Source organism: Enhydra lutris, unplaced genomic scaffold (genome assembly GCF_002288905.1).
Source record: "Enhydra lutris kenyoni isolate GAN:26980312 unplaced genomic scaffold, ASM228890v2 scaffoldscaffold45, whole genome shotgun sequence".
In the NCBI taxonomy this organism is placed as follows: domain Eukaryota; kingdom Metazoa; phylum Chordata; class Mammalia; order Carnivora; family Mustelidae; genus Enhydra; species Enhydra lutris.
The window spans coordinates 15,159,040-15,182,616 of NW_019154129.1; the positions used below are offsets into that span (position 1 = coordinate 15,159,040).

Consider the following 23,577-nt stretch of genomic DNA (forward strand, 5'->3'; position numbering starts at 1 on the left):
GGCAAATCTCCCTTTCATTTCTTACACGGGACATTCTGAACCCAATTTAAACCAACCACAAGAAAAAAACTAAATGTTCTTTGGGAATTTCTGATATCTGATAGCCACCCAAGGCCATGACAAGACACCTACCCTATGCGACGGCCCATTCTGGCCTACTGCATCGGCTCCCACCCGCCTTCAACTGGAGCCTCTTTTCTCACTTACCTTCATAACATGATGCTGTCTGCCAAGGAGACAATGAGCAATCTTGATGTTTCCACTTATTCTGCTGAGTTTTGTGAGCACAAGGTCACACATAAGGGGAAAAGAGGCAGATGGAGGGTTGGATGGGTTCTCAGTCCCAGCACCCAGCCCCCACACACTCCCACCCCCGTTCCCACAACCCACCCGCATGTCTGGCCAAGTTAGGGAGCCTCTGTGAAGAAGGCTGCAGAAGTACTTCTTATCTTATGTTCTGTCCCTGGGGTCTGTCAATTAAACTGACAAGCAACAGATTAACAGAAGAAAAAAGTTTAATTATGTGTATATGGGAGCCAAGCAAAGTAGCTAGCCCAAAAGTTTCAGTTAGATGTCTGTATACCTAACTTAGTAGGAAAAGGGAAAAGGGAGGAAAATCCTTTCTTATTTATTTATTTATTTATTTGGGAAGGGGCAGAGGGAGAGGGACAAGCAGACTTCTGCTGAGCATGGAGCCAAATGCAGGGCTCAATCTCACAACCCGGAGGTCATGACCTGAGCTGAAATCAAGAGTTGGATCCTTGGGGCGCCTGGGTGGCTCAGTGGGTTAAGCCGCTGCCTTCGGCTCAGGTCATGATCTCAGGGTCCTGGGATCGAGCCCCGCATCGGGCTCTCTGCTCAGAGGGGAGCCTGCTTCCCCCTCTCTCTCTGCTTCCCCCTCTCTCTCTGCCTGCCCCTCTGCCTACTTGTGATCTCTCTCTGTCAAATAAGTAAATAAAATCTTTAAAAAAAAAAAAAAAAAAAAGAGTTGGATCCTTAACTGACTGAGCCACCCAGGCACCCTGAGAAAAATCCTTTTTAAAGAAAGAACAAATAGTTTCTTTAGGAAAGACAAATGTGTTTCAGGAAAATAACTGAGGTACAAGGAAGTTAGTGGTAACAGTTGTCTATATAGGAATAAGTGGGCTTTCTGTCTCTTTCAGAGTCATAAACTCCCCTGGAGAAGGAAATTAGGATAGGTTTTATTTGTGGTAACCCCTTTGGGAGTAGACCGACCCCAAACAAGAAATTGATGGCAGTCTTATTTCCCAGAAGCTTCTTATATTCAGATAAGGAAAGCTCCAACAAGGATTCCCCCTCTGCATCTACTGATTCTCAGCTGCCTTCAGCTCAAAATAATTCTCATGCCAAAGTGGTACATTCTGGGGTGGCATATCCTAGTCCCCTTCAAATCCTTTAACCATGAGGCAATCACACCATCACTCAGCTGTAACCACGTCCTCCTGAGCCACTCAGAGTGGCTCTTGTGTGAATTCCATCTGCTCTTTCCTCTAAGACCAAGCCAGCAGCTCTTTTAAGGGCCACTCAATCTCCCAAGTGAGGATGTTGAGAAGACCCAGTGAAGAAAAGACTGTGGCCCCCCGGGCAGCAGAGGAGAGGGACTGTATCGGGTCCTCACCCCAGGAAGCCACTGACAGAGCTGAGGAAGAGGGAGGGGTGGATATGTCAAAGCCTTTCTGTTTCCCTGGCCAGGCCAGGGGCTCACGGTCCAGGCTATCCTAAGTAAGTAAAGATCAGAAGAACATCTCCTGATGGAAGCCACTCAGCCAATAGCTTTCTGGAGGCCTGGCCACACAGATGACACTGAGCAGCTTACAGAAGCATTCTGCTTGTGCCCGCTTCCGCGCTCCTTCCCCTCAACACCCAACCTCGCCATGGTTTACTCTCTCGGCAAGACCACGATTGTGTTTAGGGCACCTGAGAAATTACTTTGACAATAAGAGAAGATGCTTTGACAAAGCATCCGTCCCAGCACATCAGAGTTCCTACCACTTGGCATAAGATGAGTGAATTCTCCTTCCCTTCCAAAAATAAAAACAACAGGTACAGGTGTTCTTAACTTCCTTCAGAAGACCTGTGCTTGGAAATGTCCGTAACCCAAGGGCTGTGTCAATTCCGAATGCACCGGGCACTGAAAAGGACCCAGCAGCGAGCCTTTGCATAATTCAGGTCATAGTCTAACTTACTTATGTGTGCGCACATCTTGTTGGTTTGCAGGTAGAGCCCACTACTGCACTCCTGATGCACGTTCCTTCTCTAATTGAAGAAAAGTAACTCTAACGAGATGAAGCGGGATGGTACCACATCTCCGTCCGTGTGTGCTCCGCAGCCGAAGTCGGGTGGTTGGAAAGAATGGAGCTAGAACCGGTTCTGAGAGACGCGGGTCAGAACCCTCGGGCTGTGTCCTGGCCGTCAGCGGCAGCTCCAGGACGTGGCGCGGGCAAGGCCGAGCGGCCCAGCTCCGGCACCGTCACCACCACCCTCGCTGCCATTACTACCACCACCACCACCATCACCGCGCGCACCATCATTATCGCCAGCGCCGCCAGCATCACCATCATCACCACCAGCCCACTCAAGCCAGAGTACCTGCCAAGCTCCTAAAGCACACCACCCTGCCCGGCTGGTGCACACACACTTGACCTTTCCCTTCCCGGCGGAGCTCGGTCGTCAGCAGAAGCAGGTCACCCACAACCTGCACTGGGCTGGGAGCAGAGCTGCCTTGACCGGTCCAAGCTGCTTCCACCTGTCCTCTGCACCAGCAGAAATGGGGTCCTCAAAGCCTCACCTACGTCCTAAAGGGTAAAGCAGGTAAAAGCAGCACCTCAAGGCCCTAAGAACCCCCCACAGCCATAACAAAGCCTCCAGAAAAAAGCCAAAGGGAGACTGTGGGAGGCGGTGGCCTGAGCGCATGTTCCCATCAGCTCACCTGAGGGGCAAGCCCAGCGGGGAGATGGCAGTGGGCCACGGTGCCCAGAGGGTCCCTGGAGACGGACAGGCTGAGGCGGAAGATGCGTGTTCCCTGGACAGAGCCCAGCCACCGGCAAATGAGGAGCTCCCCCTGCAATGAGGCTCCAAGCAAGGAGGGGCCGAGGGGGGCCATGCCAGGTGCTCCCCATTAGGTTCTCCCAACCAGCTGTTCCATCCAGGTCCTCCCACCAGAGGCTCCCAGCCAGATGCTCTCACCGGGTGCTCAAGAATGCCGGGCTCCCGTTTCCCTTGGCCCTGCTTTGTGGTTGCCACATCTGGGACATCACGTGCTCCCCCAGCCAGAGGCTGCGATGGGTCCTGCAGACAGGTGTGCCACGTGCTCGTCCCCTCCCTGCTCTTCCCTCTCCACTGTTCCCCACCCCCCAGCTCCTCTCCGTCTTGGGGAAGAGAAGGGGGACCTACGGAGAGGTCACAGTGGCGGAAGCAGTCGCCATTTCCCCACCTAGCCACAGGAGAAACATCTCATAAACCCCAACTGACAGACGTCCTACACACCCCAGATGGTCAAGGCCATCAAAACTAAGAAAAGCCGGAGACACTATCACTATGGTTCCAACCCAGAGGAGTCCAAGGGGACAGGAGGATCCAGCTCCGCTGGGTCCCGAGACAGACGGACGCACCGGGTAACAGCGGAGGACGTGCGTATGGGGCACCAGCTTCAGTAGCAACCCCGCGTCAGTGCCGCTCGTCAGCTGTGACCGGCGCATCGCCCTGCCACAAGAGGTTATCGGTGGGGCCTGTGTGTGGGGCAGAGCAGCACATGGGAGCTCTGTCCTTTCTCCCCTATTTTCTCAGAAACCTAAAACTGCTCTAAGCAGAACGGCACCTGGCTGGCTCAGTCAGTTAAGTGAACGACTCCTGATTTCTGCTCAGGTCCTGATCTCAGGGTCATGAGATCGATTCCCACGTGGGCTCCACACTGGGCAGGGTGCCTGCTTAAGAGTCTTTCTCCCTCTCTCTTTAAAAAAAAGGGGGGGGGGTACCTGGGAAGCTCAGTCATTAGAGGTCCGCCTTCGGCTTAAGTCATGATCCCAGGGTCCTGGGATCAAGCCCTGCATCAGGCTCCCTGCTTGGTAGGAGCCTGCTTCTCCCTCTCCCACTCCCTCTGCTTGTGTTCCCTCTCTCACTGTCTCTCTGTCAATTAAGTAAAATAAAATGAAAAAATAAAAGGAAGTATAAAGCACTTGGCTGGCTCAGTTGGTAGATTATGCAACTCTTGCTCTCGGGGTCATGAGTTTGAGCCCCACCGTGTGTGCAGCCTACTTTTTTTAAAAAAAAAGGAAGCCTATTAACTATTTTAGAAAGTACCAAGACTCCCCATAATCATATCATCTTGGTCTCTCTACAGACCCCCAAAATGTACAAGGCCCTTGCCCTTCACTACTGATCTGCGAAGTTCCTGATACAGACGTATGTGCGGTCCCAATGAGTTTCCGCAGGATTTGGGGACCAGATCCCACATTAGCCCCCCTCACCTACAATTCCTCTTGGAGTGTCTTGACATGGTGCCTTCTGGGAATCCTAAATAACCTGGGGCTCAGCAGGACTGGAAGGGGGAGCTCCTTCGTGTCCAGAGTAACCCAGATTGCAAACCAGACTGCTGCAAGCTCATTTCTGCCCATAAATTCCTATGACAGGGGCGCCTGGGTGGCTCAGTGGGTTAAAGCCTCTGCCCTCGGCTCAGGTCATGGTCTCAGGGTCCTGGGATCGAGCCCCACATCGGGCTCTCTGCTCAGCGGGGAGCCTGCTTCCCCCTCTCTCTCTCTGCCTGCCTCTCTGCCTGCTTGTGATCTCTGTCTGTCAAATGAATAAATAAAATCTTTAAAAAAAAAAATCCTATGACACAGTTTGTGTCTGACTCTCTTTAGCAACAGGAATCAAAACGCAGGAAATCACGGAGACAGAACGCCAGCAGGGGCGCGAGGCAGCCACGCCTGCTTCTTCAGGGCAGTTGCGGGGGTGTGGGGCGCGCAGGGAGGACACAACTGTCACCGGACTGCTAAGAACTGCCTCCCACGCGCATTCTCTGGAAAGGGCCCTGCGGGGTCCCAGAGGCTCCCTGATGGCAACGCTGCTGGCGACTAAAGGCCGGAGCAGAGTGGGAAATGAAGCTCTTCCTTGAAGGGATCCCACAAATGGAAACAACGCCTCTAAATTTGTTTTAGAAGATTAACGCTGCTTTTCCTTAAAAGGGAGTGTTTGTGAGCAATAAACTTTAATACTGTAGATTTTAAATAAAAAAAAATACACACGCACCATATTCTTTGACTCCACTCCTAAGGTAGTAAATACTCTTCCCCACGGGCCACCGCGCCGCCACAGGACAGGAATTCAAAGCCGGTTAGAGAGTGAAAGGGCCCTGAGCCCGGGACACGGGGGCGCTCACGCGCGCCTGTGGCTCCACCTAGTGGCGAGCACCGGGCATTGGCGCACACAGGAGCAGGCCCAGAAGCTGAGGGCTGACGAGGAGCCCACCCAGGCCAGCCAGCACGCCGAGGCACAGGGCTTCCGTGCCCGGAGTTACACGGGTCCCGCGGAAAGATCCCGAGTAGTGCCTTTCTGGGTGCGGCTGAGGGCAGTGTACCGTGAGATTCTGTCCTGACAAGGCCCGCCCCCAAGGTGCAGGTCCGCAGTCGGCCCGCGGCCTCCTTGGGGTCCTCCAGATTGCGCAGGGATCGTCTGCCGCCGTGTCCTGCTGCTGCCACAGCCGCACCCTAGACGGCGGTTCCCAGAGGGCAAGACTCTGCCACCCGCGCGCACATCCGGTTCAGGCCCCTCGGTTCAGGCCCCGGCGAGGGGCGGCGCGGAGGGAGCGCACGGGAGCCGGAGAAGTGGCCCAGGCCAGAGCTCAGGGACTCACCACCATAGGACAGTGGCGGCCCCCGGTGTCGAGCAGCTCTCTCGGCCTCCGCCTACGGACCAGCGGCACAGACGCGGCAGACAGTGGGGGGCCAGACTGCACGGGAGTCACCGGGGTCACCGGGGACACCGGCTTCGCAGGCGCCAAAAATCACACTCCTTTCCTGTGCCCCACCCGGGCCCGTTCTGTCCCCAGGCCGCACCTCCGCACTCACCTGCAAACCTGCCCTCCCGCCGTCCCTCATCGCGGTCCAGAGCCACCGCCAGGCCGCTGGGGACGGCGCCTGCTGTCCTCAGCAAGTCACGCCGGAAGACAAGCTCTGCCTCCATCCGCGTCTGTCCGGCCTGTAACTCGCGCACACCCGAGCGGCCGCTGCCAGGCTCCGAGAGCGCAAAGGCGCCTTTGCCACGGCAAGTCTGCGGCGCGCTCGGGTCCGCGCGACAGTCCCTCGGCCTGCGGCGCGCTCGGGTCCGCGCGACAGTCCCTCGGCAGGAAGGCAGGGCTCCCGCTGCCTTCTCCACGGACAGCACAGCACGGAGGACGAGACCTGAGCGGGCAGACCTGGGGGACGGCCGGGGGAGTCACTGTGCGCGGGAGACCTGGGGAAGCTCAGAGGACAGCACTCTGGGGGACACCTGGGGGGGAAACCTGGGGGAGAGAAACTGAGGGAGGACACGCGCTGGGGGGAGGGAACCTGCGTGGAGAGTCACTGAAGAACTGAAGGGGCTCCCCTCAGCACCTCCCCACCCAGGTCCCCCTGCGGTCTCCCCGTTCAGCATCTCCCTTCTCAGGTCCCCCCGCACTGATGCTGAAGGTAGATGCTTAAGGGAGACCTGCTGGGGGAGCTAAGTAGGGAGATGCTGATGGGGAGAAATCTGAGAACTGAGGGGGGGCGCTTCAGGGGAGACTTGAGCGGGGAGATGCTGAGGGGGAACCTGGGGAGGGGACTTGAGTGAGAGACGCTGAGGGGGAGAGACCTGAGGGGGAGACGCTGAGGGGGAGAGACCTGGGGGGGGACGTGGGGGGAACTTGGATGAGGAGATGGGGGAGGGCGGACCTGAGCGGAGTCCTCGCCCGCCGCTGTCGTGTCTCCTACAACGCTCAGGTTTACACGGGGTCGCACGGCCCGACTCGCTCACCCACGCCGCGAGTGGGACTGTCCGGGCGCCCTCGAAGGTCATCTTCCAAAACCCAACACAGCCTGCAAAGCGCCTCCGGCGGAGGAATTCCAGCCGGGAAGGGAGCTCCGGCCAATAAACGGAAAGTCGGCGTGCGACACCCCGCCCTCCGTCCACCGCACGACTCCCGCCGCCGCGCCCACGCCGCGCCCACGCCGCGCCCACGCCGCGCCCACGCCGCCGTGCCCCAGGACAGCAACGTCATGGGTGACGTAACGCGAGCCCCCTCTCTCCGGCTGCCCCGCCCCTTCCGGCGCTCACCCGGAAGTTATCTTCCAAGGCGGAAGTAAACGGGCGCTTGGAGAGCTGGCGGCTGCTGGGCTCGTCTCGGTGGGTCCGGAGTCTGCGGGGAAGTCGGGACCGCTGTCCCCTGCCTGAAAGAGCCGCCGCACGGCGGGGATGGGGGCCGGCCGGCCTCCCAGCGCAGCCCGGGAGGAACGGGACCTTCCCGCCCTCGTCCTCCGGCTTCTGCCCCGCTCTCAGCGCCCTGCAGTCCGAACCGGGGCCACCCCGTCTTGTCCGGCCTTCGCACTGAGAACGGTCTTTACACTTGCAGCGGCCTCCAGCCTGGGCAGGGTGCGCAGCCCCCACGCGTGTGCCCCCGGTTTGGGCCTGACGCCGGGAAGCCGGGGAGCCGGGGCCAAGTCTCCGGTTTGGATCGGAACCCGCCCTGGCGGAGCCTCCCAGTACGTGGTGCAAACCTTGGCCTTTTCTGCTCGGGCTTCTGCTGAGGGTTTTGCAGCGGATCGCCGGGACGGCGTTACCCCGGGGGCTCTGCCTGTGCGCCTGGCCGCGCTGGAGCGCTGGGTGGGCCTGAGCACGTTCATAAAGCAGTGCTACACGTGACCCGCGCAAGACAGGCCCGGATGCTGGTGTCAGGCAGCCACTGTCACACCGAGGGCTGTGCCTCCGCCCGCCTTCCACCACGTCCCTGGGGCCGAGGGCTGTCCCGGTCGCGACACCAGTAAATGGCCAGCATCACATCCACCCCGGGTCTGAGATCTCCTTCCCAGGCAGCTGCGTGGGGCCTCGGCCATGGGGCCTGCACAGGAGAGTCCTCAGGAGAACAGGCAGCTTCCTGGGTGCCACGGCTCCCTGCAGATGGGGGGGCCGAACAGCATCCTGTGTGTCCCAGAACACCAGGTGCCTGTGCTGGCTCTTCCCCAACCTGGAGAGCCCATGCCCACCCTAACCCCTCTGCATCTTCCGGGAACTCGTCTGTGAGCTGCTCCCACCCATGCCCTCCTGGACTCCCAGCGGTGCAGCCTCAGGTGCAGCTGCCCACCTGCCCCGGCCTGTGGACCACCCTTCCCCGCACATGGCCCCAGACAGCCTGTCTGGATTCCAACCCCATCGCTGCGGGCCAGCTTATCTCTGAATGGCTCCCCGACACATGGCAGCCTGGATACATGCAGTGTGCACAGGCAGAACATCCCGCAGGAATACAAGGGCAGCCCTCCCTGCCCCGACTCACCTCTGGGATGGACAATCTGTGTAGGGCCCTCCTCCCCTCCACACAGTCTCACTCATTCTGCTCCCTCTTACCTCTTCCCGGACACCATCTGTTTGCCAGCTGGGCCTTGAGGCCCCTCTTCTCTGTGTGCAGGCTGCTGTCCACATGCTGCCCCAGCTGTTAGACATTCTCCTGACCTTTGGGGGAAGACTCACAGAGTGATGTCCCCTGAGGTGTCTCCTCTGTTTGCTCTGGTAGGGAGAACTTGTGGGCCCTGAAGTTGTTTCTAAAAGGCCTCCCGCATAAAACTGCCTTCAGCGGTGGGCGTGACCTGGGGTACCAGAGGCTCTCCCTGCAGACTTGGCCATCAGACCACTGTCACCGTGTGCGGCCACTCCCAGCCCCAGCTCCTGATGCACCGACAGCAGTCTGCACCGGCTTCCTCCGGGGAAGCAGCGGAGAATGAGCTGCTCCCCAAACCGGCAAACAGCTCACCGAGCTTTCACACTAGGCCTGCCTTGCTCTGCCTGGTCAGGGGTCTTGTGTGCGTGTGGTCACTGCCAAGCACAGAAGGCAAGGGGCCTTCTGTCCACCCCAGCCCCGGCTGCGTCCCTCATCCACACCCCTGCTGAGTGCGGTGGGGGTCAGCTGGGCAGTCACTGCAGGGTGCTGAGCCGTCAGAGCAGCCTGGGCCCCTACGAGCCAGAGGCCCAGACAGCATACATCCACCCTGCTTTGTGGTGTATGTGTCTTTGGGGGTGCAGATCGGTACTCACTAGTGATGTGCTGGGACCCCCAAGCGGCATGAGCCTCATCGGCCAGTGACCCACGTGGCCTGTGGGTGCCGCCAGATCAGAACCAGCTGTGTGCTGAAGTGTTCTGAGCCTGCACAGGTGACAGACCTACGCCTGACTGGGTGCAGCCGCTGCACCTGGGGGCCTGCACTTGGGGGCCACACACACAGGCGGTTGGGAGCTTCCAGTCCCGTCTGGTAGCAGGACGCCTAGGGCACTAAGTGCTACCTGCCCCTGGTTCTGTCTCTCAGCAGAGATGAGACGATGTGAACCTTGTGTGAGGGTCTCAGCGCAGCAGGACCCCTTCGCAAGGACTGGTCCCCTGGGTCTGGCCTTGGCCGCTGGCCCTGGGGGGAGGGGGCAGCACTGAGCTGTCTCTTCTTCACTCCATAGGTGATGGGGCAAAGTGGCTCATCTTCCTCATCTCAGAGTAAGCATCCCCCCGAGAAGAGGTAGCTCTGCCAGCCGGGCCTGCTGGGGCTGGTAGAAAAGGGGGGCGGTTAACCTGCACACAGGAGTCTCCGTGAGCCAGTGACAGCTGGCCTCACCTGCGCCCTGCTGCGTATCATGGGACACCCCTCCAGACCTTCACGAGACGGGGACACCTGTAACTTCGCACATTCATGTCTGTTTCAGAAAGCACGGGTCCCTTTGGCTCGTGTTCAGGAGCTGCTTGAGGGCACTCTCACCTGGGGGCGGAGACCTCGAGGCCCCAGGCCCGCTGCCCAGGGGACCCTGGCCTTGCTCCCTGGCCACAGGGCTGCTGGAGGCAACCAAGTCTGCCGAAGTGGCCTCTTGGACACTGACTCGAGCTGTCCTGCCAGCCGCAGCTGCCCGCCGGACCGGGCCTCCCCAGAGTCGTGTCTTACGTTTCTTGGACACATCACCAAAGGGAACTCCAGTTATCCTCGACCGTCGTTCACAAGCTTCCCAAGATTACGTAAGAGCAATCTTCATGTTTTCACGAGCTCTGTTGAACAAGGTAAATAAACGGTTTCTTTGCCGATTTTGCTGTCCTGGTATTTGGCTCTGCCAGTCATGGGCCTGTGAGGCTGTCAGGGCCACGGTCACCGGGCCCGTCGTAAGCCTCCCATGGCGTGCTGACACCCCTGCCCCTCCAGCCCGGGGCCTCAGCACTGACCGCGTGTCCTCAGGCTTCACCACCTCCAGATGAGGCGGTGGCCCTGGGAGGGTTAGAGGGGCTGACTCCCTCCCCTGAGCAGTCTGAAGCAGAGCCGGTGTCACCTCGGGCCTCACTGTGCCTGTGCGCAGGCTGGCCGTCTGCCCCAGGCTGGGTCTTGCTCTCTGAGAGTCCGGTCTCAGCAGCAGCTGAGTGGGCCCGTGTCCTCACACGGCGCCGACGGCAGCCGGGGCGGCCCTGGTCGCCAGCACGCCCCAAGGTTCATGAGCCGGTGACAGACACCCCAGCTCTGGCCTCCACCAGGGGAGAACCCATAGCTCAGAGTGGTGTCAGGGACGGCACTAGACTGCGGGTCCCTGTCTGGTGGGAACCTTTCCTCCCCCTCCTCCCTGAGCCCTCTTTGGCGCTCCACCGAGAAGGGATCAGGGCACCGCACACACACACCATTTCTTTTACTCCTGCAGAGCAGAGGCCCAGCCCACAGTGCCCATCCACCCGTGTGTCGGAAGCCCGGCCGTTTCTAGGCCACAGGGAGCACGCTGGGTGCCACCAGCAGCCCAGTTAGCAGAGCTAATTTCAGCACAGTGTCTGGTCTCTCTGGGGCCGCTCTGGGTGTCTGCAAGGTGGCAGTCTGCTGGAGAACAAGCTGTCCAGCATCCCAAGAAGCTGAGAATCCTGGCTCGTCGCAGAGAACAGGCGTGCACCAGCGGGCCTACCACACAGAGTGGTGGACTCTGTTATTCAGGGCTGCGGTCACCACGAGGACCACGTCTGAGCCTGGAGAGTCCACACAGCAGCAGACGTGGCCGCCGCCCAGAGGCTGGAAAGAGCACAGAGCTGGAGACGGCAGGCCCCCATGCCCCACGCAGCTCCCGCGTGCAGGCCTGGCTCCCGCCGTCGTGCCGACACGCCCTGCTGCCCCGCTGCGCTCAGGTGCCCCTGGGTGTAGAGTGTTCAGACAGCACCCACAAAGCAGGGCCCGGAGCAGACCCCAGGCCTTCTCCCACGGGGCCCTCCAGACGCTGTCAAGCCAAAGCTTGGTCCTGGGTGCCCTGTTCTGTCCAGTATGAAGAGAAGGCATGACGAGGTGGCAGGGTCGGGCTGGCCCAGGTCTCAGCCCAAACCTTGTTCCAGTCCCGAGGACCATGATGCAGCCCCCCGGGGTTGCACACAGGGGTGTGCAGGGCGGAGACCGGCACGGCCGGCCATCTGCCCTGAGGAGGCCGTGACCCTGGCTTTAAGCCCCCCACGCCCCATAAATCCATAATAAAATTAATCCCTCATTTTCCTGACATGCCCCAGTTCCAGAAGGGCCTCCAGATGTATCACCGTGTTGCTGCGTGAGGGGCCAGGGAGGCCCAGCTGACCCCCTTTCAAAGAACCACATCAGGAAGGACTCAGGAGCCCAAAGGGGTAGGGGACACCACATCCTGCCTCCTAGATGAGGACACAGTGACTAGTCACAGGCCGCCAGCCCAGAGGGGCCTGCCAGCGCTCCCGCTGAAGGCCTAGTCCCGGCCTCTGCAGGGTGGAGGTTGGGGAGCGGGGCCCTTCCGGCCTTCCACGGCTGCCGTTGCTGCTTGGGGGCCCCCCCGCCCAGGAGGCAGCCCGGTGCCTGCGTCACCCAGTGGCCCCAAGGGCAGCACTCCCCCGAGAGCCGGGCAGCAGGGCCTGCCAGACACACCCGGGGCATCGGGCTGAGGAGACCAGGATGTGGTCCGTCCTGGAGCGGTGGAAGGCAGAGTGAACATCTGCTTGGGTCCCAGCACGGGCCGGCTGAGGAGCAGGCAGAGAGGGGACGGGCCTGCAGGGAGGAAGGCCCCCTCCCTCCCCAGAGCCCCCAATGCTGCTCAGCCTGGCCTCAGGCACCCCTGAGGCAGACATACCCTCCGGAGGCAGCACATTCCCAGCGCACCCCAGGGCCGGCACAGAATAAGTCTGGCTATTCCCAGCCCAGGGTCAGCGGAAGCATGGACGTATGCCCAGCCCTCAGGGCAGCTACCCAGTCAGCCCACCGCCGGCCTGGAAATGGGGGACACAGGCTCCCACCTACAGGTGGCTCAGCTCCAGGGCAGGACCCTGTCAAGGGCCTCAAGGCCTGTCAGCAGACACTGCTGAGGCCCCTGGGGGTACAGTGTCCTGGCCGCATCCCTGTTACTCCCACCTGGCCTGCAACTCTAGCTTCTCAGGGCACGGACGGCTACAGTACAGTCTAACGGCTCCAAGTCTTTGGTGCCAGCCCTCCATGGGAGACCACTGTCCACGGCCAGAGCTGACTCGACACAGCCATCCCTGCTCTTCCACAGGCGGGGGCTGACGAGCGTGCTGTGTAAGGCCAAGTCCCCAGGGTAGACCCAGCCCAGAGGAGGAGGACAGAGGGGAGGGGGTGGTGCCAGGGCCTGGCCCCAGGTGGCAGGAGTGGGCGGGGCACCTGCCTGGGCTCTGGCCGCCTGTGCGCCCGCTCACTCATTCACTTGGCCCTTGCTGTCACTCACCATCACTTGGTCCTTGTCAGTTGGCCCTCGCCGGCACCTTCCAAGGTAGGTCCGATGAGCGGGTCCCCGTGCAGAGCAGGAAACCGAGGCGGGGGCTTGTGGGACTTGCCCGGGTCCCACCGGGCTGACCTGGACCATCCTAACCCCCAGATGCCCCTGCCTGTTGGTCTTGGAGCCGAGGGCGGCAGTCCTGCGCGGCCCCACAGGCCGGACCCCACCGGCGGGGAAGACCACCTCGGTGTTCCGGCGGGCGGGGCGGGGCGGGGCGGGGGCGGGGGCGGGGCGGCCGAAGGGGAGGGAAGCCGCTTCCTGCGCCGTGCGCGCCGCCCGCAGTGCCCGCCGAGCGCCGTGGCCGGGGGCGTCGCGGGGCGCGCGGGACGGGCGGCCGGCTCCGGCGGCGCTGCGCGCAGGTAGGGCAGGCAGGGCAGGCGGTGGGGGCTGCGGGCGAGGCGGCTGCCCCCGCCCCCGCCACGGAGAGCCCACCACCACGTGGCTGTCCCTGCCAGGGTTGGGGATGCTGGACTGGGGGTTTCTGGGAGGGGAGCAACCGCATGCCCCCCATTGGCTGCCCCCCCCAAAAGGCAGGTTATGCTCTCCTGCGGCTCTGACCCTTCCAGGACTCCTAGTGTGGCTGCTCTGTCCCCAACTTGCAGGGCCGAACCCCCTGCCAAGATGGAGATTTTCCAGCGTGGAGTCCCCTCCACAGGCTGGTGCAGACAGGGTCAAACTCCTGTCACCCCCTGCCCACCCTCCCAAGGTCCAGAAACCCCGTCCCCTGGCTCTCAGCCTCCCGTGATGGGAGCAGGGCCTGGGGGCCGGTGGGGGACTCCCTGGGCGGCTGGAACGGGCTTTAGTGGGGGAGGCAGGAGGCAGCCTGTTCTGCCAGGCTGGTGCACAGGCAGAAACTGGGCCAGGCGGTTTGCTAGTGCGGGGGGCAAACACCGGGCAGCAGAAGGCTGTAGGCACTCCCAAGTCCCAGACCAGCTGTGCAGCCAGTGACCCCATAACCCTGAGCACCTACTCCGCCCCCAAACCCCTTGGCTAGAGATGCAAATTGCAGCCAAATCCTCCAGGCCCCAAGATTAATTTCCCTTGGGTAGGCTTCCCCATGCAAAGCGGAGGGACAGCCCATGGCCCAGGGAGGCCAGGCGCGGCCCCACCCCTCACCTGATGGTCTGGGGTGCCCCTCTGCAACAGGGAGTGGGAAGTGGGCCTTGCAGTTGGAGGGTGGGCTTCTGGGAACCCTGTGCCGTGTGCCTGGTCCTGCTCTTGCCGAAACACTGCCCCTTCGCTCTCCAAGAAACCAGGCCGTGGACAGGCTGACGGGGGTGGGAGGGGAGGACGCAGCACTGAGCAAAAACTTTCCTCTGCAGTTAATTAACCCCATGGGGGAGGGGCGGGCACACGGGGCCTCATCAGTGGGGCCTCAGCTCCAGGCCCAGCACCCTGTGGACCATGTGGGTGCCTCTGGGGCCCCCAGGATAGGGGTGGTACAGCCCCTGGGGGCCTCCCCAGCAGCAGACTGGGCATCGGTCTGGTGGGGAGGGAGCCGCTGGGGGGTGACTGCAGGCTGGCAGCCCCCTGGCTGTCTCTCCCTCCTGGGCTCTCCAGCCCCAGGCTGGCCACTTCTGAAGCCCCCGACGCCATGGAGGAGTGGGATGTGCCCCAGATGAAGAAGGAGGTGGAGAGTCTCAAGTACCAGCTGGCCTTCAAGAGGGAGATGTCGTCCAAGACCATCCCTGAGTAAGTCCCCGGGACCCCCCAGCCCAGGCCGGCTCCGATCTGCATGTCATTTCCCTGCCCTGCGCTCGTTTGCATGAGCCAGAACTATGGCCCCGCACCGAGCCACTGGGCAGCACTTCTAAGGAGCCTGGCACCCACCTGCTCAGCCTCGCCCTCCCCACCTTGCCCACCCACAGGCTCCTCAAGTGGATCGAGGACGGGATCCCCAAGGACCCGTTCCTGAACCCCGACCTCATGAAGAACAACCCATGGGTGGAAAAGGGCAAGTGTGCCATCCTGTGAGGCCCCCGCCCTGCCCCCAGGCTCTTGCTCGTGTAGGGAGGACGACTCTATAAAGGTGTGACTTTTATAAGGACTTTCTGAGAGTGTCCTGCTTTCGTACATTTCCTAACGGAGAAAACGCAACCCGACAGCATGAAGCGTGGTCCCTGGGGCGTCCAGCACGGGTGGAGGTACCCGGCCTGGGTTCCTGGCGGCGGGGGCAGCCCCCGCTACAGCAGGTCCTTGATGTGGACACTGCGCCGCACAGCATTGGAGACACCCTCCTTGAATCGAAACCAGACATCACTCCTGCCCACCGCCGTGCCTATGCGCCGCTCTGCCGCATCCGTCTCCGGGGCCGCGTCTCCTGTGAAGGCAGCATAGTTGTTCTCCTGCCTCCCCCACCTGCCCCCGCCCCTCCCGCCCCCCCGCCCCCCCCGCCCCTCCCGCGCCCCAAGCACCTGCACTCGGGGTTGCCGCTCTCTTGATGACCACACGACCAAAGAAGTCCCTCTCGGGCTGAAAGGGGCAGGCTGGTCAGGCTCTCAGGAAAGACCTGTGGCGGTCACTCCCTGCCCTGGGGGAGGAGCCAGTGGCCCCAGGCTGTGGAAGCAGAGGCCCACCTCCCCTCCCCAGGCCCCCTGAAGCAGACTCACCCAGCTCGTGTCCCTCGGGTCCCTCATCACCCACCCAGTAGCTCCCTCCTACCACAACCAGCAGAGCCCCCTCTTGCCTACAGGGGAAGCTGAGGCCACAGGGAACCCTCCAGGCTAACCAGCAGACAAGAAACAGGCCCCCCGGGGCCAAGAACCAGCGCCCCCCACCCCGTACCTTCTCCTCCAGGGCGGCTCTCTCCAGGATGCGCTCCAGCCGCCGCTGCAGCTGCTGTTCCTCACGGCCGCGTCCCCCTTTGTCCCCAACAGCCCCCGGCAGAGCCTTGGCCCCTAGGGGAACCCCGTCTACCTGCAGACCGAAAGTGTGGTGAGGGCTGACCGGGCAGGGCCACTTGGGGGACGCTGTCCCTTCCGACGGCCCCACCCAGAGCCCAGAGCAGGCTTACCGGGGGGCTGTCCCCAACCCGGGCCAAGGCCTCCGCCCGCCGCATCTTCTCCATTTCAATCTCTCGGGCGATGAGCTGCTTGGCCTGGTAGGTGAGAGGTTTGCGGGCGGGCAGCTCAGGAAAGCGACACACCTCCTCCACGTTCCTGCTCTCGGGGTGGGTCAAGAGGCGTAGGCCATCAGCAGGGACAGGCAGGTGCTACCTACCACACCGCTCCCAGACGCCACAAAGCAGGAGCTGCGCTGTGGGATTCAGTCTTGGTAATACAATGCCTGTACCCCACAGCAGCAAGGGATTACCCACCCCAAGCCTGTTTCCCCAAGTGCTTGTGGGCGTGAGAAGGGAAACGTCCCGGGGCTGCAGAATGAAGAAATGAGACCACAGGGCAGGGCCTAGACTCAAGGCCGGGGCTGAGCACTGAGAACTGTCACCATTACCAACTCCTTGCAAATGGCACAAAGAGGGATGGCAATGGTCCCCTTGTTGGGCAGCGGGGCCCCGGGGAACATCTCAGCCTGGGGCAGCAGAGCCCTGGGGAGCTCCAGAGCCCATGGAAGCAGTGCCTGAGGGACACTGAGGCAGGCAGACCCTCTGCAATAAGGGGGACACCCCGCCTCACAATCACACCTGTGTGCAAGCCCCAAACTGGGACTGAGCCCCTGCCACTGCCCCACCGACGGGAAAGTGAGACTCACACCTGGCCAAGATTCCTGGCCCACCTGCCACAGCATCCAGAGCCCAGCCTGCCCCGGCACCCCCCCAAGTGCCGCAGACTCACGGCTCTAGCCTGTAGACATATTGCCCATCGGGCAGGCGCTCCTGGCGGTAGGTTAGGCTGTAGGCAAGCATGGTGCCCACGAGGCTGGCCAGCTGCTGCTTCTCACGAGTGCTGTACAGCTGCGTGCTCACCTGTGGACACGGATGCTGAGCATGGCCAAGGCCCGCCCCCCTTAGCCGCCACACCCCCACTCCGCACTCCGGACAAGGCACTCACAGGGCGCAACTTGGGTGCAAGGATGTCCAGAATCAGACAGAGGGCATCCAGGACGAGAGCCTGAGGCGCAGCTCGGCTACGGGTGGCCGGTGCGACGCCTGCCACCAGCGTCTGGATGAGGTTCTGTGTCCGGCTCGTCCGGTTCTGGGCCTGGGGTGGAGAATGAAGTGGGTCTAGGTGATCTAGGATCTCTGGGCCAGACCCCAGGCCCAGGCAGGGTGCGGGAGACACACCTCCTGCTGGCTGCTGGGGAAAGCGATCCTCGGCACGTGGCTGGACGCAAAGAGCAGGTGGAAGGCCACCGGCAGGAAGGGCAGGTAGCGCAGCAGCTGGAAGCTCTGGCCGTGGTGCGCAGCGCGGCTCAGCAGGTCGTCGAAGGCCAGCCAGTCGAGGGCTGCGCACACGGTGCCCAGGCTGGAATCCCGCAGCCGCAGGCGCAGGAAGTTCTCAAACAGGCCCTGGGGGTAAGCGGGCGGGCGGACTGCTGAGCACCCCCAGCTGTGGCCCCCAGCCCACATACAGGCACCCCCCTCTGCCGGGACCCTGCGCCTCCCACCTGCCCTGCCAAGTCCAAGGTCTCTGGGACAGCAACTAGCACCAGCAAGTGGCCCTGAAGCCCCAAAGGAGGAGCCAAGAAGGCCCAGCCTGCCGCCCCCACTGTTCTGACCAGAGCCCCGAGAGCTGCAGGAGAAGAACCCCCGGCCCATGACTGCCTCAAGGAGCCCAGCCTCCAGGACCCACCCCCCCTGAAGGAAGCTCTGCGGCCAGGACGGAGGGCACAGAAACCCCGCTCTCCCTCCCCGTGAGACCCCCATGCTCTCGGGGGGCAGATTCCGGATTTACTCAGATCCACAGCCGCTAATCCAAAGCTTACTCAGGCAAACAGCTTAGACCAGGCTTCCCGGGGGCGGGGGGTACCTCTGCCACCTGCTCCAGCCCCAACTTCACCCCACCTGCCCTAACGCACGTGTCCGTTGCCACAGCTCACATCCAGAATGGGGACTCTCCCACCCCACTCACATGTCCCAACCAGCAACTGAAGTGACCCCAGCAGTCAGATGACTGCCCCACCGCGCACCCAGCCCCCCCCCCCTCCCTGTCAGCCCACGCCTGCCACCACCCACCCCCCGCCCCTGCCACCAACGAGTCCCTCCTCCCGGGCCTCTGTCCCTGTTCGCCATCACCTCTGAGAGCTCCCTGAAGCCCTATGTCTGCCACCCCTCGCTCCCATCCCGTTTCTCCACGAGCATGACGGCGTCTGAAGCATCGCCTGTCCTCTGGGGACAGAGACACGGCCAGGTGCTAGCAAACTGGCAGGTCTGAGAGCGTTCAAGGCCGAGCGAGATTACCTGGACCACCTTCTCGTGCTCGCCTGCAGAAGCAGCCACGTGCAGGATGTGGTAGAACCGCTGGGAAGCCGAGGTTGAAGGTGCCCCAGCAGCTTGGGCCCCCAGACCCAGGTGCCCATCACTGAGCAGGAGCATGTGTGGGGGCAGGGCCGGGTCCTGGCCCCAGCGTTGCCTGCAGGGGGGGGTCAAGGCTGGAATGGGGCCCCCCACCTCGTCCCCCTCCGTGGTGCCGCGCTCCCCGAAGCGGCCCAAGCGTCTGCACACAGACGATGCTCTGCGGGACCCGGGAGCACCCAGGGCCCCTGCGGCACCCAGGATGGCGGTGGAGGCAGGCCCTCCCGCTTACCTCTGCACCCGGGGCAGCTGGAACACCTCCTGCCACACGGAGAACAGCCCCTTGCGTTGGTCCTTGAGGCCGACCCGCGTGGTCCACACAGCATGCACGCTCAGCTCCCGCTGGCCCCGCCCATGGAGGAACTGGACACGGGGCAGAGCTGGTGAGAAGCAGCCCTCCCGGCCGCCCCCAGGCAGCCGCCCCCACGCACCCACCCACCTGCAGCGTGTTGACGCAGGCACGGATGTCGTTGTCGGTCTTCTCACACAGAGCGGCCAGCGCGCCAGGGTCGGCCCTCATGCCCTGCCGCAGGGAGATCTGCAGGGGGCGGGAGAGTGGGCGGCCGCGCCCCAGAAACCCACCCCGAGGCCCCCACTTCCCCAGAACACAGAACGATTACCACATATCCCTGCTTCGAACCACATGCCCCCAACACATCCTGGGGCCACCTGGGGGATGGGGCCCTGGATACGAGAGGGGATGGCAAGGGAGAAGAGCACGGGGGCCAGGACAGCAGGCGCGTCCCCCCACCCCGTAGTCAGCCACGGGGCCCCTAGTCACGTGCCCCACCCCAACCGTCACCAACCTCCCGCAGCCGCTGCGCGAGCCTGGAGGACAAGACGGGCGGGAAGTGCAGCAGGAAGGCCTGCTGTCTCAGCTGCCGCAGGGCCGGCACGAACCTGCAGGGCACCGCCGCACACAGCTCACGGCCTAGGCAGGGGCGTGGCGGGGGGGCCACAGCCCAGCGGGCAGAGGCAGCCGGGTGGGGCTGGGGGTGCGCCCTCCCTGGGCTGGTGCCCTCCTGCCAGGGCCCCGACACCCCTCCCGCCCAAGCACCCCCCGCGCTCACTGGTCGTTGCAGATGCAGATGATCGGCCTCATCAGGACCCCCCCCTCAGCCCGGCGCCGCCGTCCCCCACTCGGGGGGACCGGACCCCCAGACTCTGCATCCTGCGGGCCTTTGCGGTCCAGGATGTTCAGGAGAACATTGACGGCAGCCTGAGGGATGTGAAAGGATGCTGTGAGCCGCAGCCCGTTGCCCACCCGCCTGTCCCCCCAGCTGGGGCCCCCAGGAGGCCCACCACGGGGGCCCCGTCGATCTCGTCGATGACCAGGCAGTTGGGCTTCCCGCCGGCACCCAGCACCGACTCCATCTGCGTGGCCGCTTCAATGCACGTGCGGAAGGCCTCGGGGCTGCGGTCGTCACTGGAACCATGAGGCCGGGGCAAAGCCGTCAGGGCGGCACGGCCTTGGCCAGACAGCGACCAAGGTCCCTGACCGGACGACCTCCCAGGGCGGAACCCCCACACCTACATCTCAAGGCGAACCCCGCAACGAGCCCTGACGCAGCAAGAGCTCCTCTCTGCCGTCCCCGCCTCCAACCCACTGGGGCCTCAGGGCCACGTCACGACGGAGGCTGGCCTCCCTGCCCCTCACCTGGCGTTCATCTCCACCACGCAATACCCAGCATGCCGTGCAATCACGTGGGCCAGGGTGGTCTTGCCAAGCCCCGGGGGCCCACAGAGCAGCGCCACCTGAGGCCAAGACAACACACATGCCCATCTCCTACAACCTGTCACCACTCGAGGGACCCCCCCACGCCCACCTCGACCTCGAGGCTGAAAACCCTGTCCCGAGAGGCCTGCTACGAAGGGATGCACGCCCAGCCCCGCTCTGGTGACCGACCAAGAAAGGACCCCCGCATGCTGATGCCTCACACAGGACGCGTCAGAGCGAAAGTCGCACGTGAGACGAGGAACGAGGACGTGCGGCAAGAAGCACTGCTACTGCTGGCATGTCTGACCCCGAGAAACCCCCATCACCCTGAGCATCCTGGGAAGGGCCAGGATCCTCCAGAGAGCACACGCTCTAACCGAGCCATGAAAACAGACTCAGAGTCCGACTCCCGGCGCTGACGTTCCACGCCGACACACTGGTGTTCTCAACGCCCCAACCGCGGGAGCACCAAATGTGCCTCAGGACCCCGCGAGGCTGCGAAGGCACCGATGCTCGAAAGCACAGCCGCAAGGTGCGGGGGAGGGCCTCACCTTCTGCCGGGGCCGCCGGCTTGGGTCCAGCTCAGCCTCTAGCATGTCCTCCAGCACCTGCTCATGGCTCTTCCATTTGCTGGTGCTCGGGGCCTCTTTGCCACCCCGGGCCAACTCCATGCCGGGCCTCGGCCTCCTGGCAGGCCTCTCTCGTCCGAACACCACCAGGTCCCACAGCTTTAACCACTTGAGGAGGCAGCGGTTAGTGAACTGCAGGAAGAGAGGCACGGCCTGGAGGAGCGGCCAGCACGGAAGACCCCCTGTGCCTGCCCTTCGGATCAACCTGCTGCCGTGAGCCCTGGAAACACCCAGGGAGACTGAAACTAAATGACAAGTGACCAATGAGCAACAGAGGGAGGCTCATACCAAACTCTCCAGACCTACAACCCTGGCCCGTTCAGGCCCCCCCCCCACCTTCCCCAGGAGCATCCCCACATCGGCTTTTATGAGAGCAAGAAAGGAAACAGGAAACAGAAATTCCGGGTGGCAGGGGCAGGGGGCAGGTATAGATCCCGACCCAGATCACGAGTGACACAGAGTGTGCCAGCCCCGTGAGGGCTCAGTATCCCCATCTACAACTCAAACGTGCAAACCAAAACCACCTCTTCTGGGGCGCCTGGGGGTCCCAAGCAGTGAAGCGTCTGCCTTCAGCTCAGGTCATGATCTCAGAGCCCCGGGATCCAGCCCCGCGTCAGGCTCCCTGCTCCCCTTCCCCCTCTCACACTCGCTCCCTCTCTCAAATAAACAGAACCTTTAAAAACCAAAAAGCATCTCTCCCATTGCTGACAACATGAGGTTTAGCTGAATCCTGCACCTTCTGTTTGTTGCAACAAAAAAGCCAGTCACGCTTGAACAAGAATAAGGTCTCACGTCGTCACTGAGCAGCTCCGTGTAGGACCGAGGGGCAAACTCGTCCACCCAGAGGCAGTGCTGGGACTCGGCTTGGTTGCTGGCCAGCTCTTCCTCAGGAGCCGCCAAAGGCTGGACCTCCTCCGACCTGAGGCTGGAGAACATCGTGCCTTTGGAGGGACTGTGCGCCCCCGACAACAGGCGGGAGGTCAGGGCTGGAAGGGCCCCCCGTGTCACCTGCGAAGCGTGTCTGAGAGTCGACGGGCCTCCTCGAGCAGCTGCTGCCTCCGCTGTGCGAACACCAGAGGTTGGGATCGGAATGGCTCCGACATGCAGCCCCCCCGGAACCACCCTTCTCTTCCCAGCAAGCCCCACCTCGTTGTCGACCTGCTCCTTCAGAGCCGTGAAGGGCACGCCCAACAGATCCAGCTGGCCATGGCCTCGCCGCCAGATATCAAGGAAAGGGGTCTGCAGGAAAGCGAAGGCAGCCTTCATCACCCTCCGGGACATAACCACCCCGGACCCCTGCCAACATGCTAGGGACCCAGGTGGCGTTTTGCAGCATGAACAGACCAACAACAGGACAAGCTCCCTCTCTAACCAAGAACGCCAATGGAACAAGACACCGGGATGGGCAAGACTCTACGGAAGACACCCACACAAAAGCTGAAGGAGGTACGAGGCACAGAGGGGAAGGGAGACAGGCCTGCTGAACTTCCGGAGGTGTCCCCAGGGTCCCGGCGGGGGTGTGAGGTCTAGGACTCTCCTGGGCAGCACGGAGCCCCCCACCTCTCTCGTAGCCACACAGCACCCACCTGCACCCCTGTGCCCACTGGATCAGCCCGCAGGACCAGAAAAGCCCGGCTACCCCCCGTGGAGGTCACACTGACATAGTCCTCCAGGACAGGGGGCCGCCTCAGGACAGGATTTCGGGCTGCCAGCGAGGCCTGCAGGAGACCCGCATCGACACCAGCGTCCAAGGCCCTGGGAAGGGACAAGGGCTGTCTTGGGGCCTCTCACCTCCTGCTACCATGAGAGGAACCCAGATCCGCGCAACCACACATCCCTCCCACCCACCCTCCGCTGCAGGCCTCTGGAAACCCGTGCCCCAAGCCACACACCCCTTGCTCCGCGGTTCAGTGGGGACCTCGGGACTCGGTGGGGGGGTGATGTCCCCCGCAGGGGAGTCAGGAAGGGGCGGCTCCTCCATTTCCTCGGGCCTGAAGTTCAGCTTCTTGACGACTTCCAGCTTAAGCCGTTTGACCCTGGGGGCTGGAGAGGCAGACGGGAGGAATGGAGGCTCTTCCCCAGCCTCACACCCCACCCCTGGGCCCCGGGCCCCGGAGGACATACTGGAGGGCAAGGCCCTGTCCCTCGCGACGCGGCCGGCCAGCTGCCGCTTCCTCGCACTGCCTCCGCGGTTCTCTGGCGGTCCCCCGGGAGAGCAGGGAGTGGCGGCGCCCCCTCCAGCGGCGGCCTCCTCGAACGGCAGGCGGGACCGGCCCACCGTGGGCCAGGGGTCCCTGGAGGGCGACAGGGCCGCCGTCCCTGCAGGAGACATGGTTGACAGCAGCTGCGCCGGGTGGGCGCGTGCCCACTGCAGGCCAGGGCTCCCGCGGCGGCGCCGTTCCAGCCTCGCGCCCCCCCCCCGCTCCCCTCCTCCAGGAAGCCCTCCCGGACTACGGGGAACGAAGCTGCGGCAGGGCCCGCGCCCACCTTCCAGCTCGGCCAGCACCTCCAGCTCGTCGGCGAACTGGCTGTGGAAGTCGTCCTGGGCACCGGCCAGCTCGAGCTCCGGGTCGCCCATGGCGCTCACTCCCGTCCGACCCGCCGCCAGCTCCGAACCTCCCGCGCCGCCGTCGCGCGCCGTGCCCGCCCCCTGCGTCCCGGCGCCGCCAATCCCTGGCCGGCGTGCCCGGCGGCGCTCGCCACTGGCCAACGGGGAGAGCGGGGCGGAGGCGGGGCTGCGCGCGCAGGCGGGGCGGAGCCGAGCCAGTGCGGCGGCC

General features: G+C 63.0%; 2 protein-coding genes across 5 annotated transcripts; one reads left to right on the plus strand and one right to left on the minus strand.

The window, feature by feature from the left end:
• Positions 1-13,507: 13,507 nt before the first annotated feature.
• Positions 13,508-23,386, minus strand: LOC111156191 (chromosome transmission fidelity factor 18). Of its 4 annotated transcripts, XR_002641188.1 has the most exons (23): positions 23,288-23,386; positions 22,925-23,119; positions 22,693-22,843; positions 22,387-22,555; positions 21,947-22,039; positions 21,809-21,861; positions 21,593-21,725; positions 20,723-20,932; positions 20,112-20,209; positions 19,757-19,880; positions 19,525-19,673; positions 19,261-19,354; positions 18,894-18,992; positions 18,687-18,817; positions 18,341-18,512; positions 17,225-17,449; positions 16,992-17,141; positions 16,776-16,906; positions 15,998-16,142; positions 15,769-15,900; positions 15,399-15,456; positions 15,059-15,304; positions 13,508-14,252 (listed from the first exon to the last, which is right to left on the minus strand). XR_002641188.1 is itself a non-coding variant. In XM_022516914.1 (22 exons), exons 1-22 carry the CDS (start codon positions 23,376-23,378, stop codon positions 15,168-15,170), a joined length of 2,838 nt encoding a protein of 945 aa, XP_022372622.1. In that variant the 5' UTR covers positions 23,379-23,386; the 3' UTR covers positions 14,991-15,167. The 4 variants fall into 4 exon arrangements, 3 of the variants coding, with proteins under 3 accessions (XP_022372622.1, XP_022372621.1, XP_022372623.1); XM_022516914.1 differs by lacking the exon at positions 13,508-14,252 and having other exon boundaries at positions 14,991-15,304; positions 18,687-18,715; XM_022516913.1 differs by lacking the exon at positions 13,508-14,252 and having other exon boundaries at positions 14,992-15,304.
• Positions 14,245-14,964, plus strand: LOC111156207 (G protein subunit gamma 13). The gene is made up of 2 exons (XM_022516945.1): positions 14,245-14,676; positions 14,853-14,964. The coding sequence occupies exons 1-2, from the start codon at positions 14,579-14,581 to the stop codon at positions 14,956-14,958; spliced, it is 204 nt and encodes a 67-aa protein (XP_022372653.1). The 5' UTR covers positions 14,245-14,578; the 3' UTR covers positions 14,959-14,964.
• Positions 23,387-23,577: the final 191 nt, after the last annotated feature.

Bases quoted from the DNA above. Each gene is read 5' to 3' on its own strand.
- LOC111156207 (XM_022516945.1), top strand. From the start codon at position 14,579: ATGGAGGAGTGGGATGTGCCCCAGATGAAGAAGGAGGTGGAGAGTCTC. The intron at 14,677-14,852 runs GTAAGTCCCCGG...GCCCACCCACAG, and splicing joins TCGTCCAAGACCATCCCTGA to GCTCCTCAAGTGGATCGAGG.
- LOC111156191 (XM_022516913.1), bottom strand. From the start codon at position 23,378: ATGGGCGACCCGGAGCTCGAGCTGGCCGGTGCCCAGGACGACTTCCAC. The intron at 22,040-22,386 runs GTGGGTGCTGTG...GCTTTCCTGCAG, and splicing joins CAGTGGGCACAGGGGTGCAG to ACCCCTTTCCTTGATATCTG. The intron at 16,907-16,991 runs GTGAGTGCCTTG...CCGTGTCCACAG, and splicing joins TTGCACCCAAGTTGCGCCCT to GTGAGCACGCAGCTGTACAG.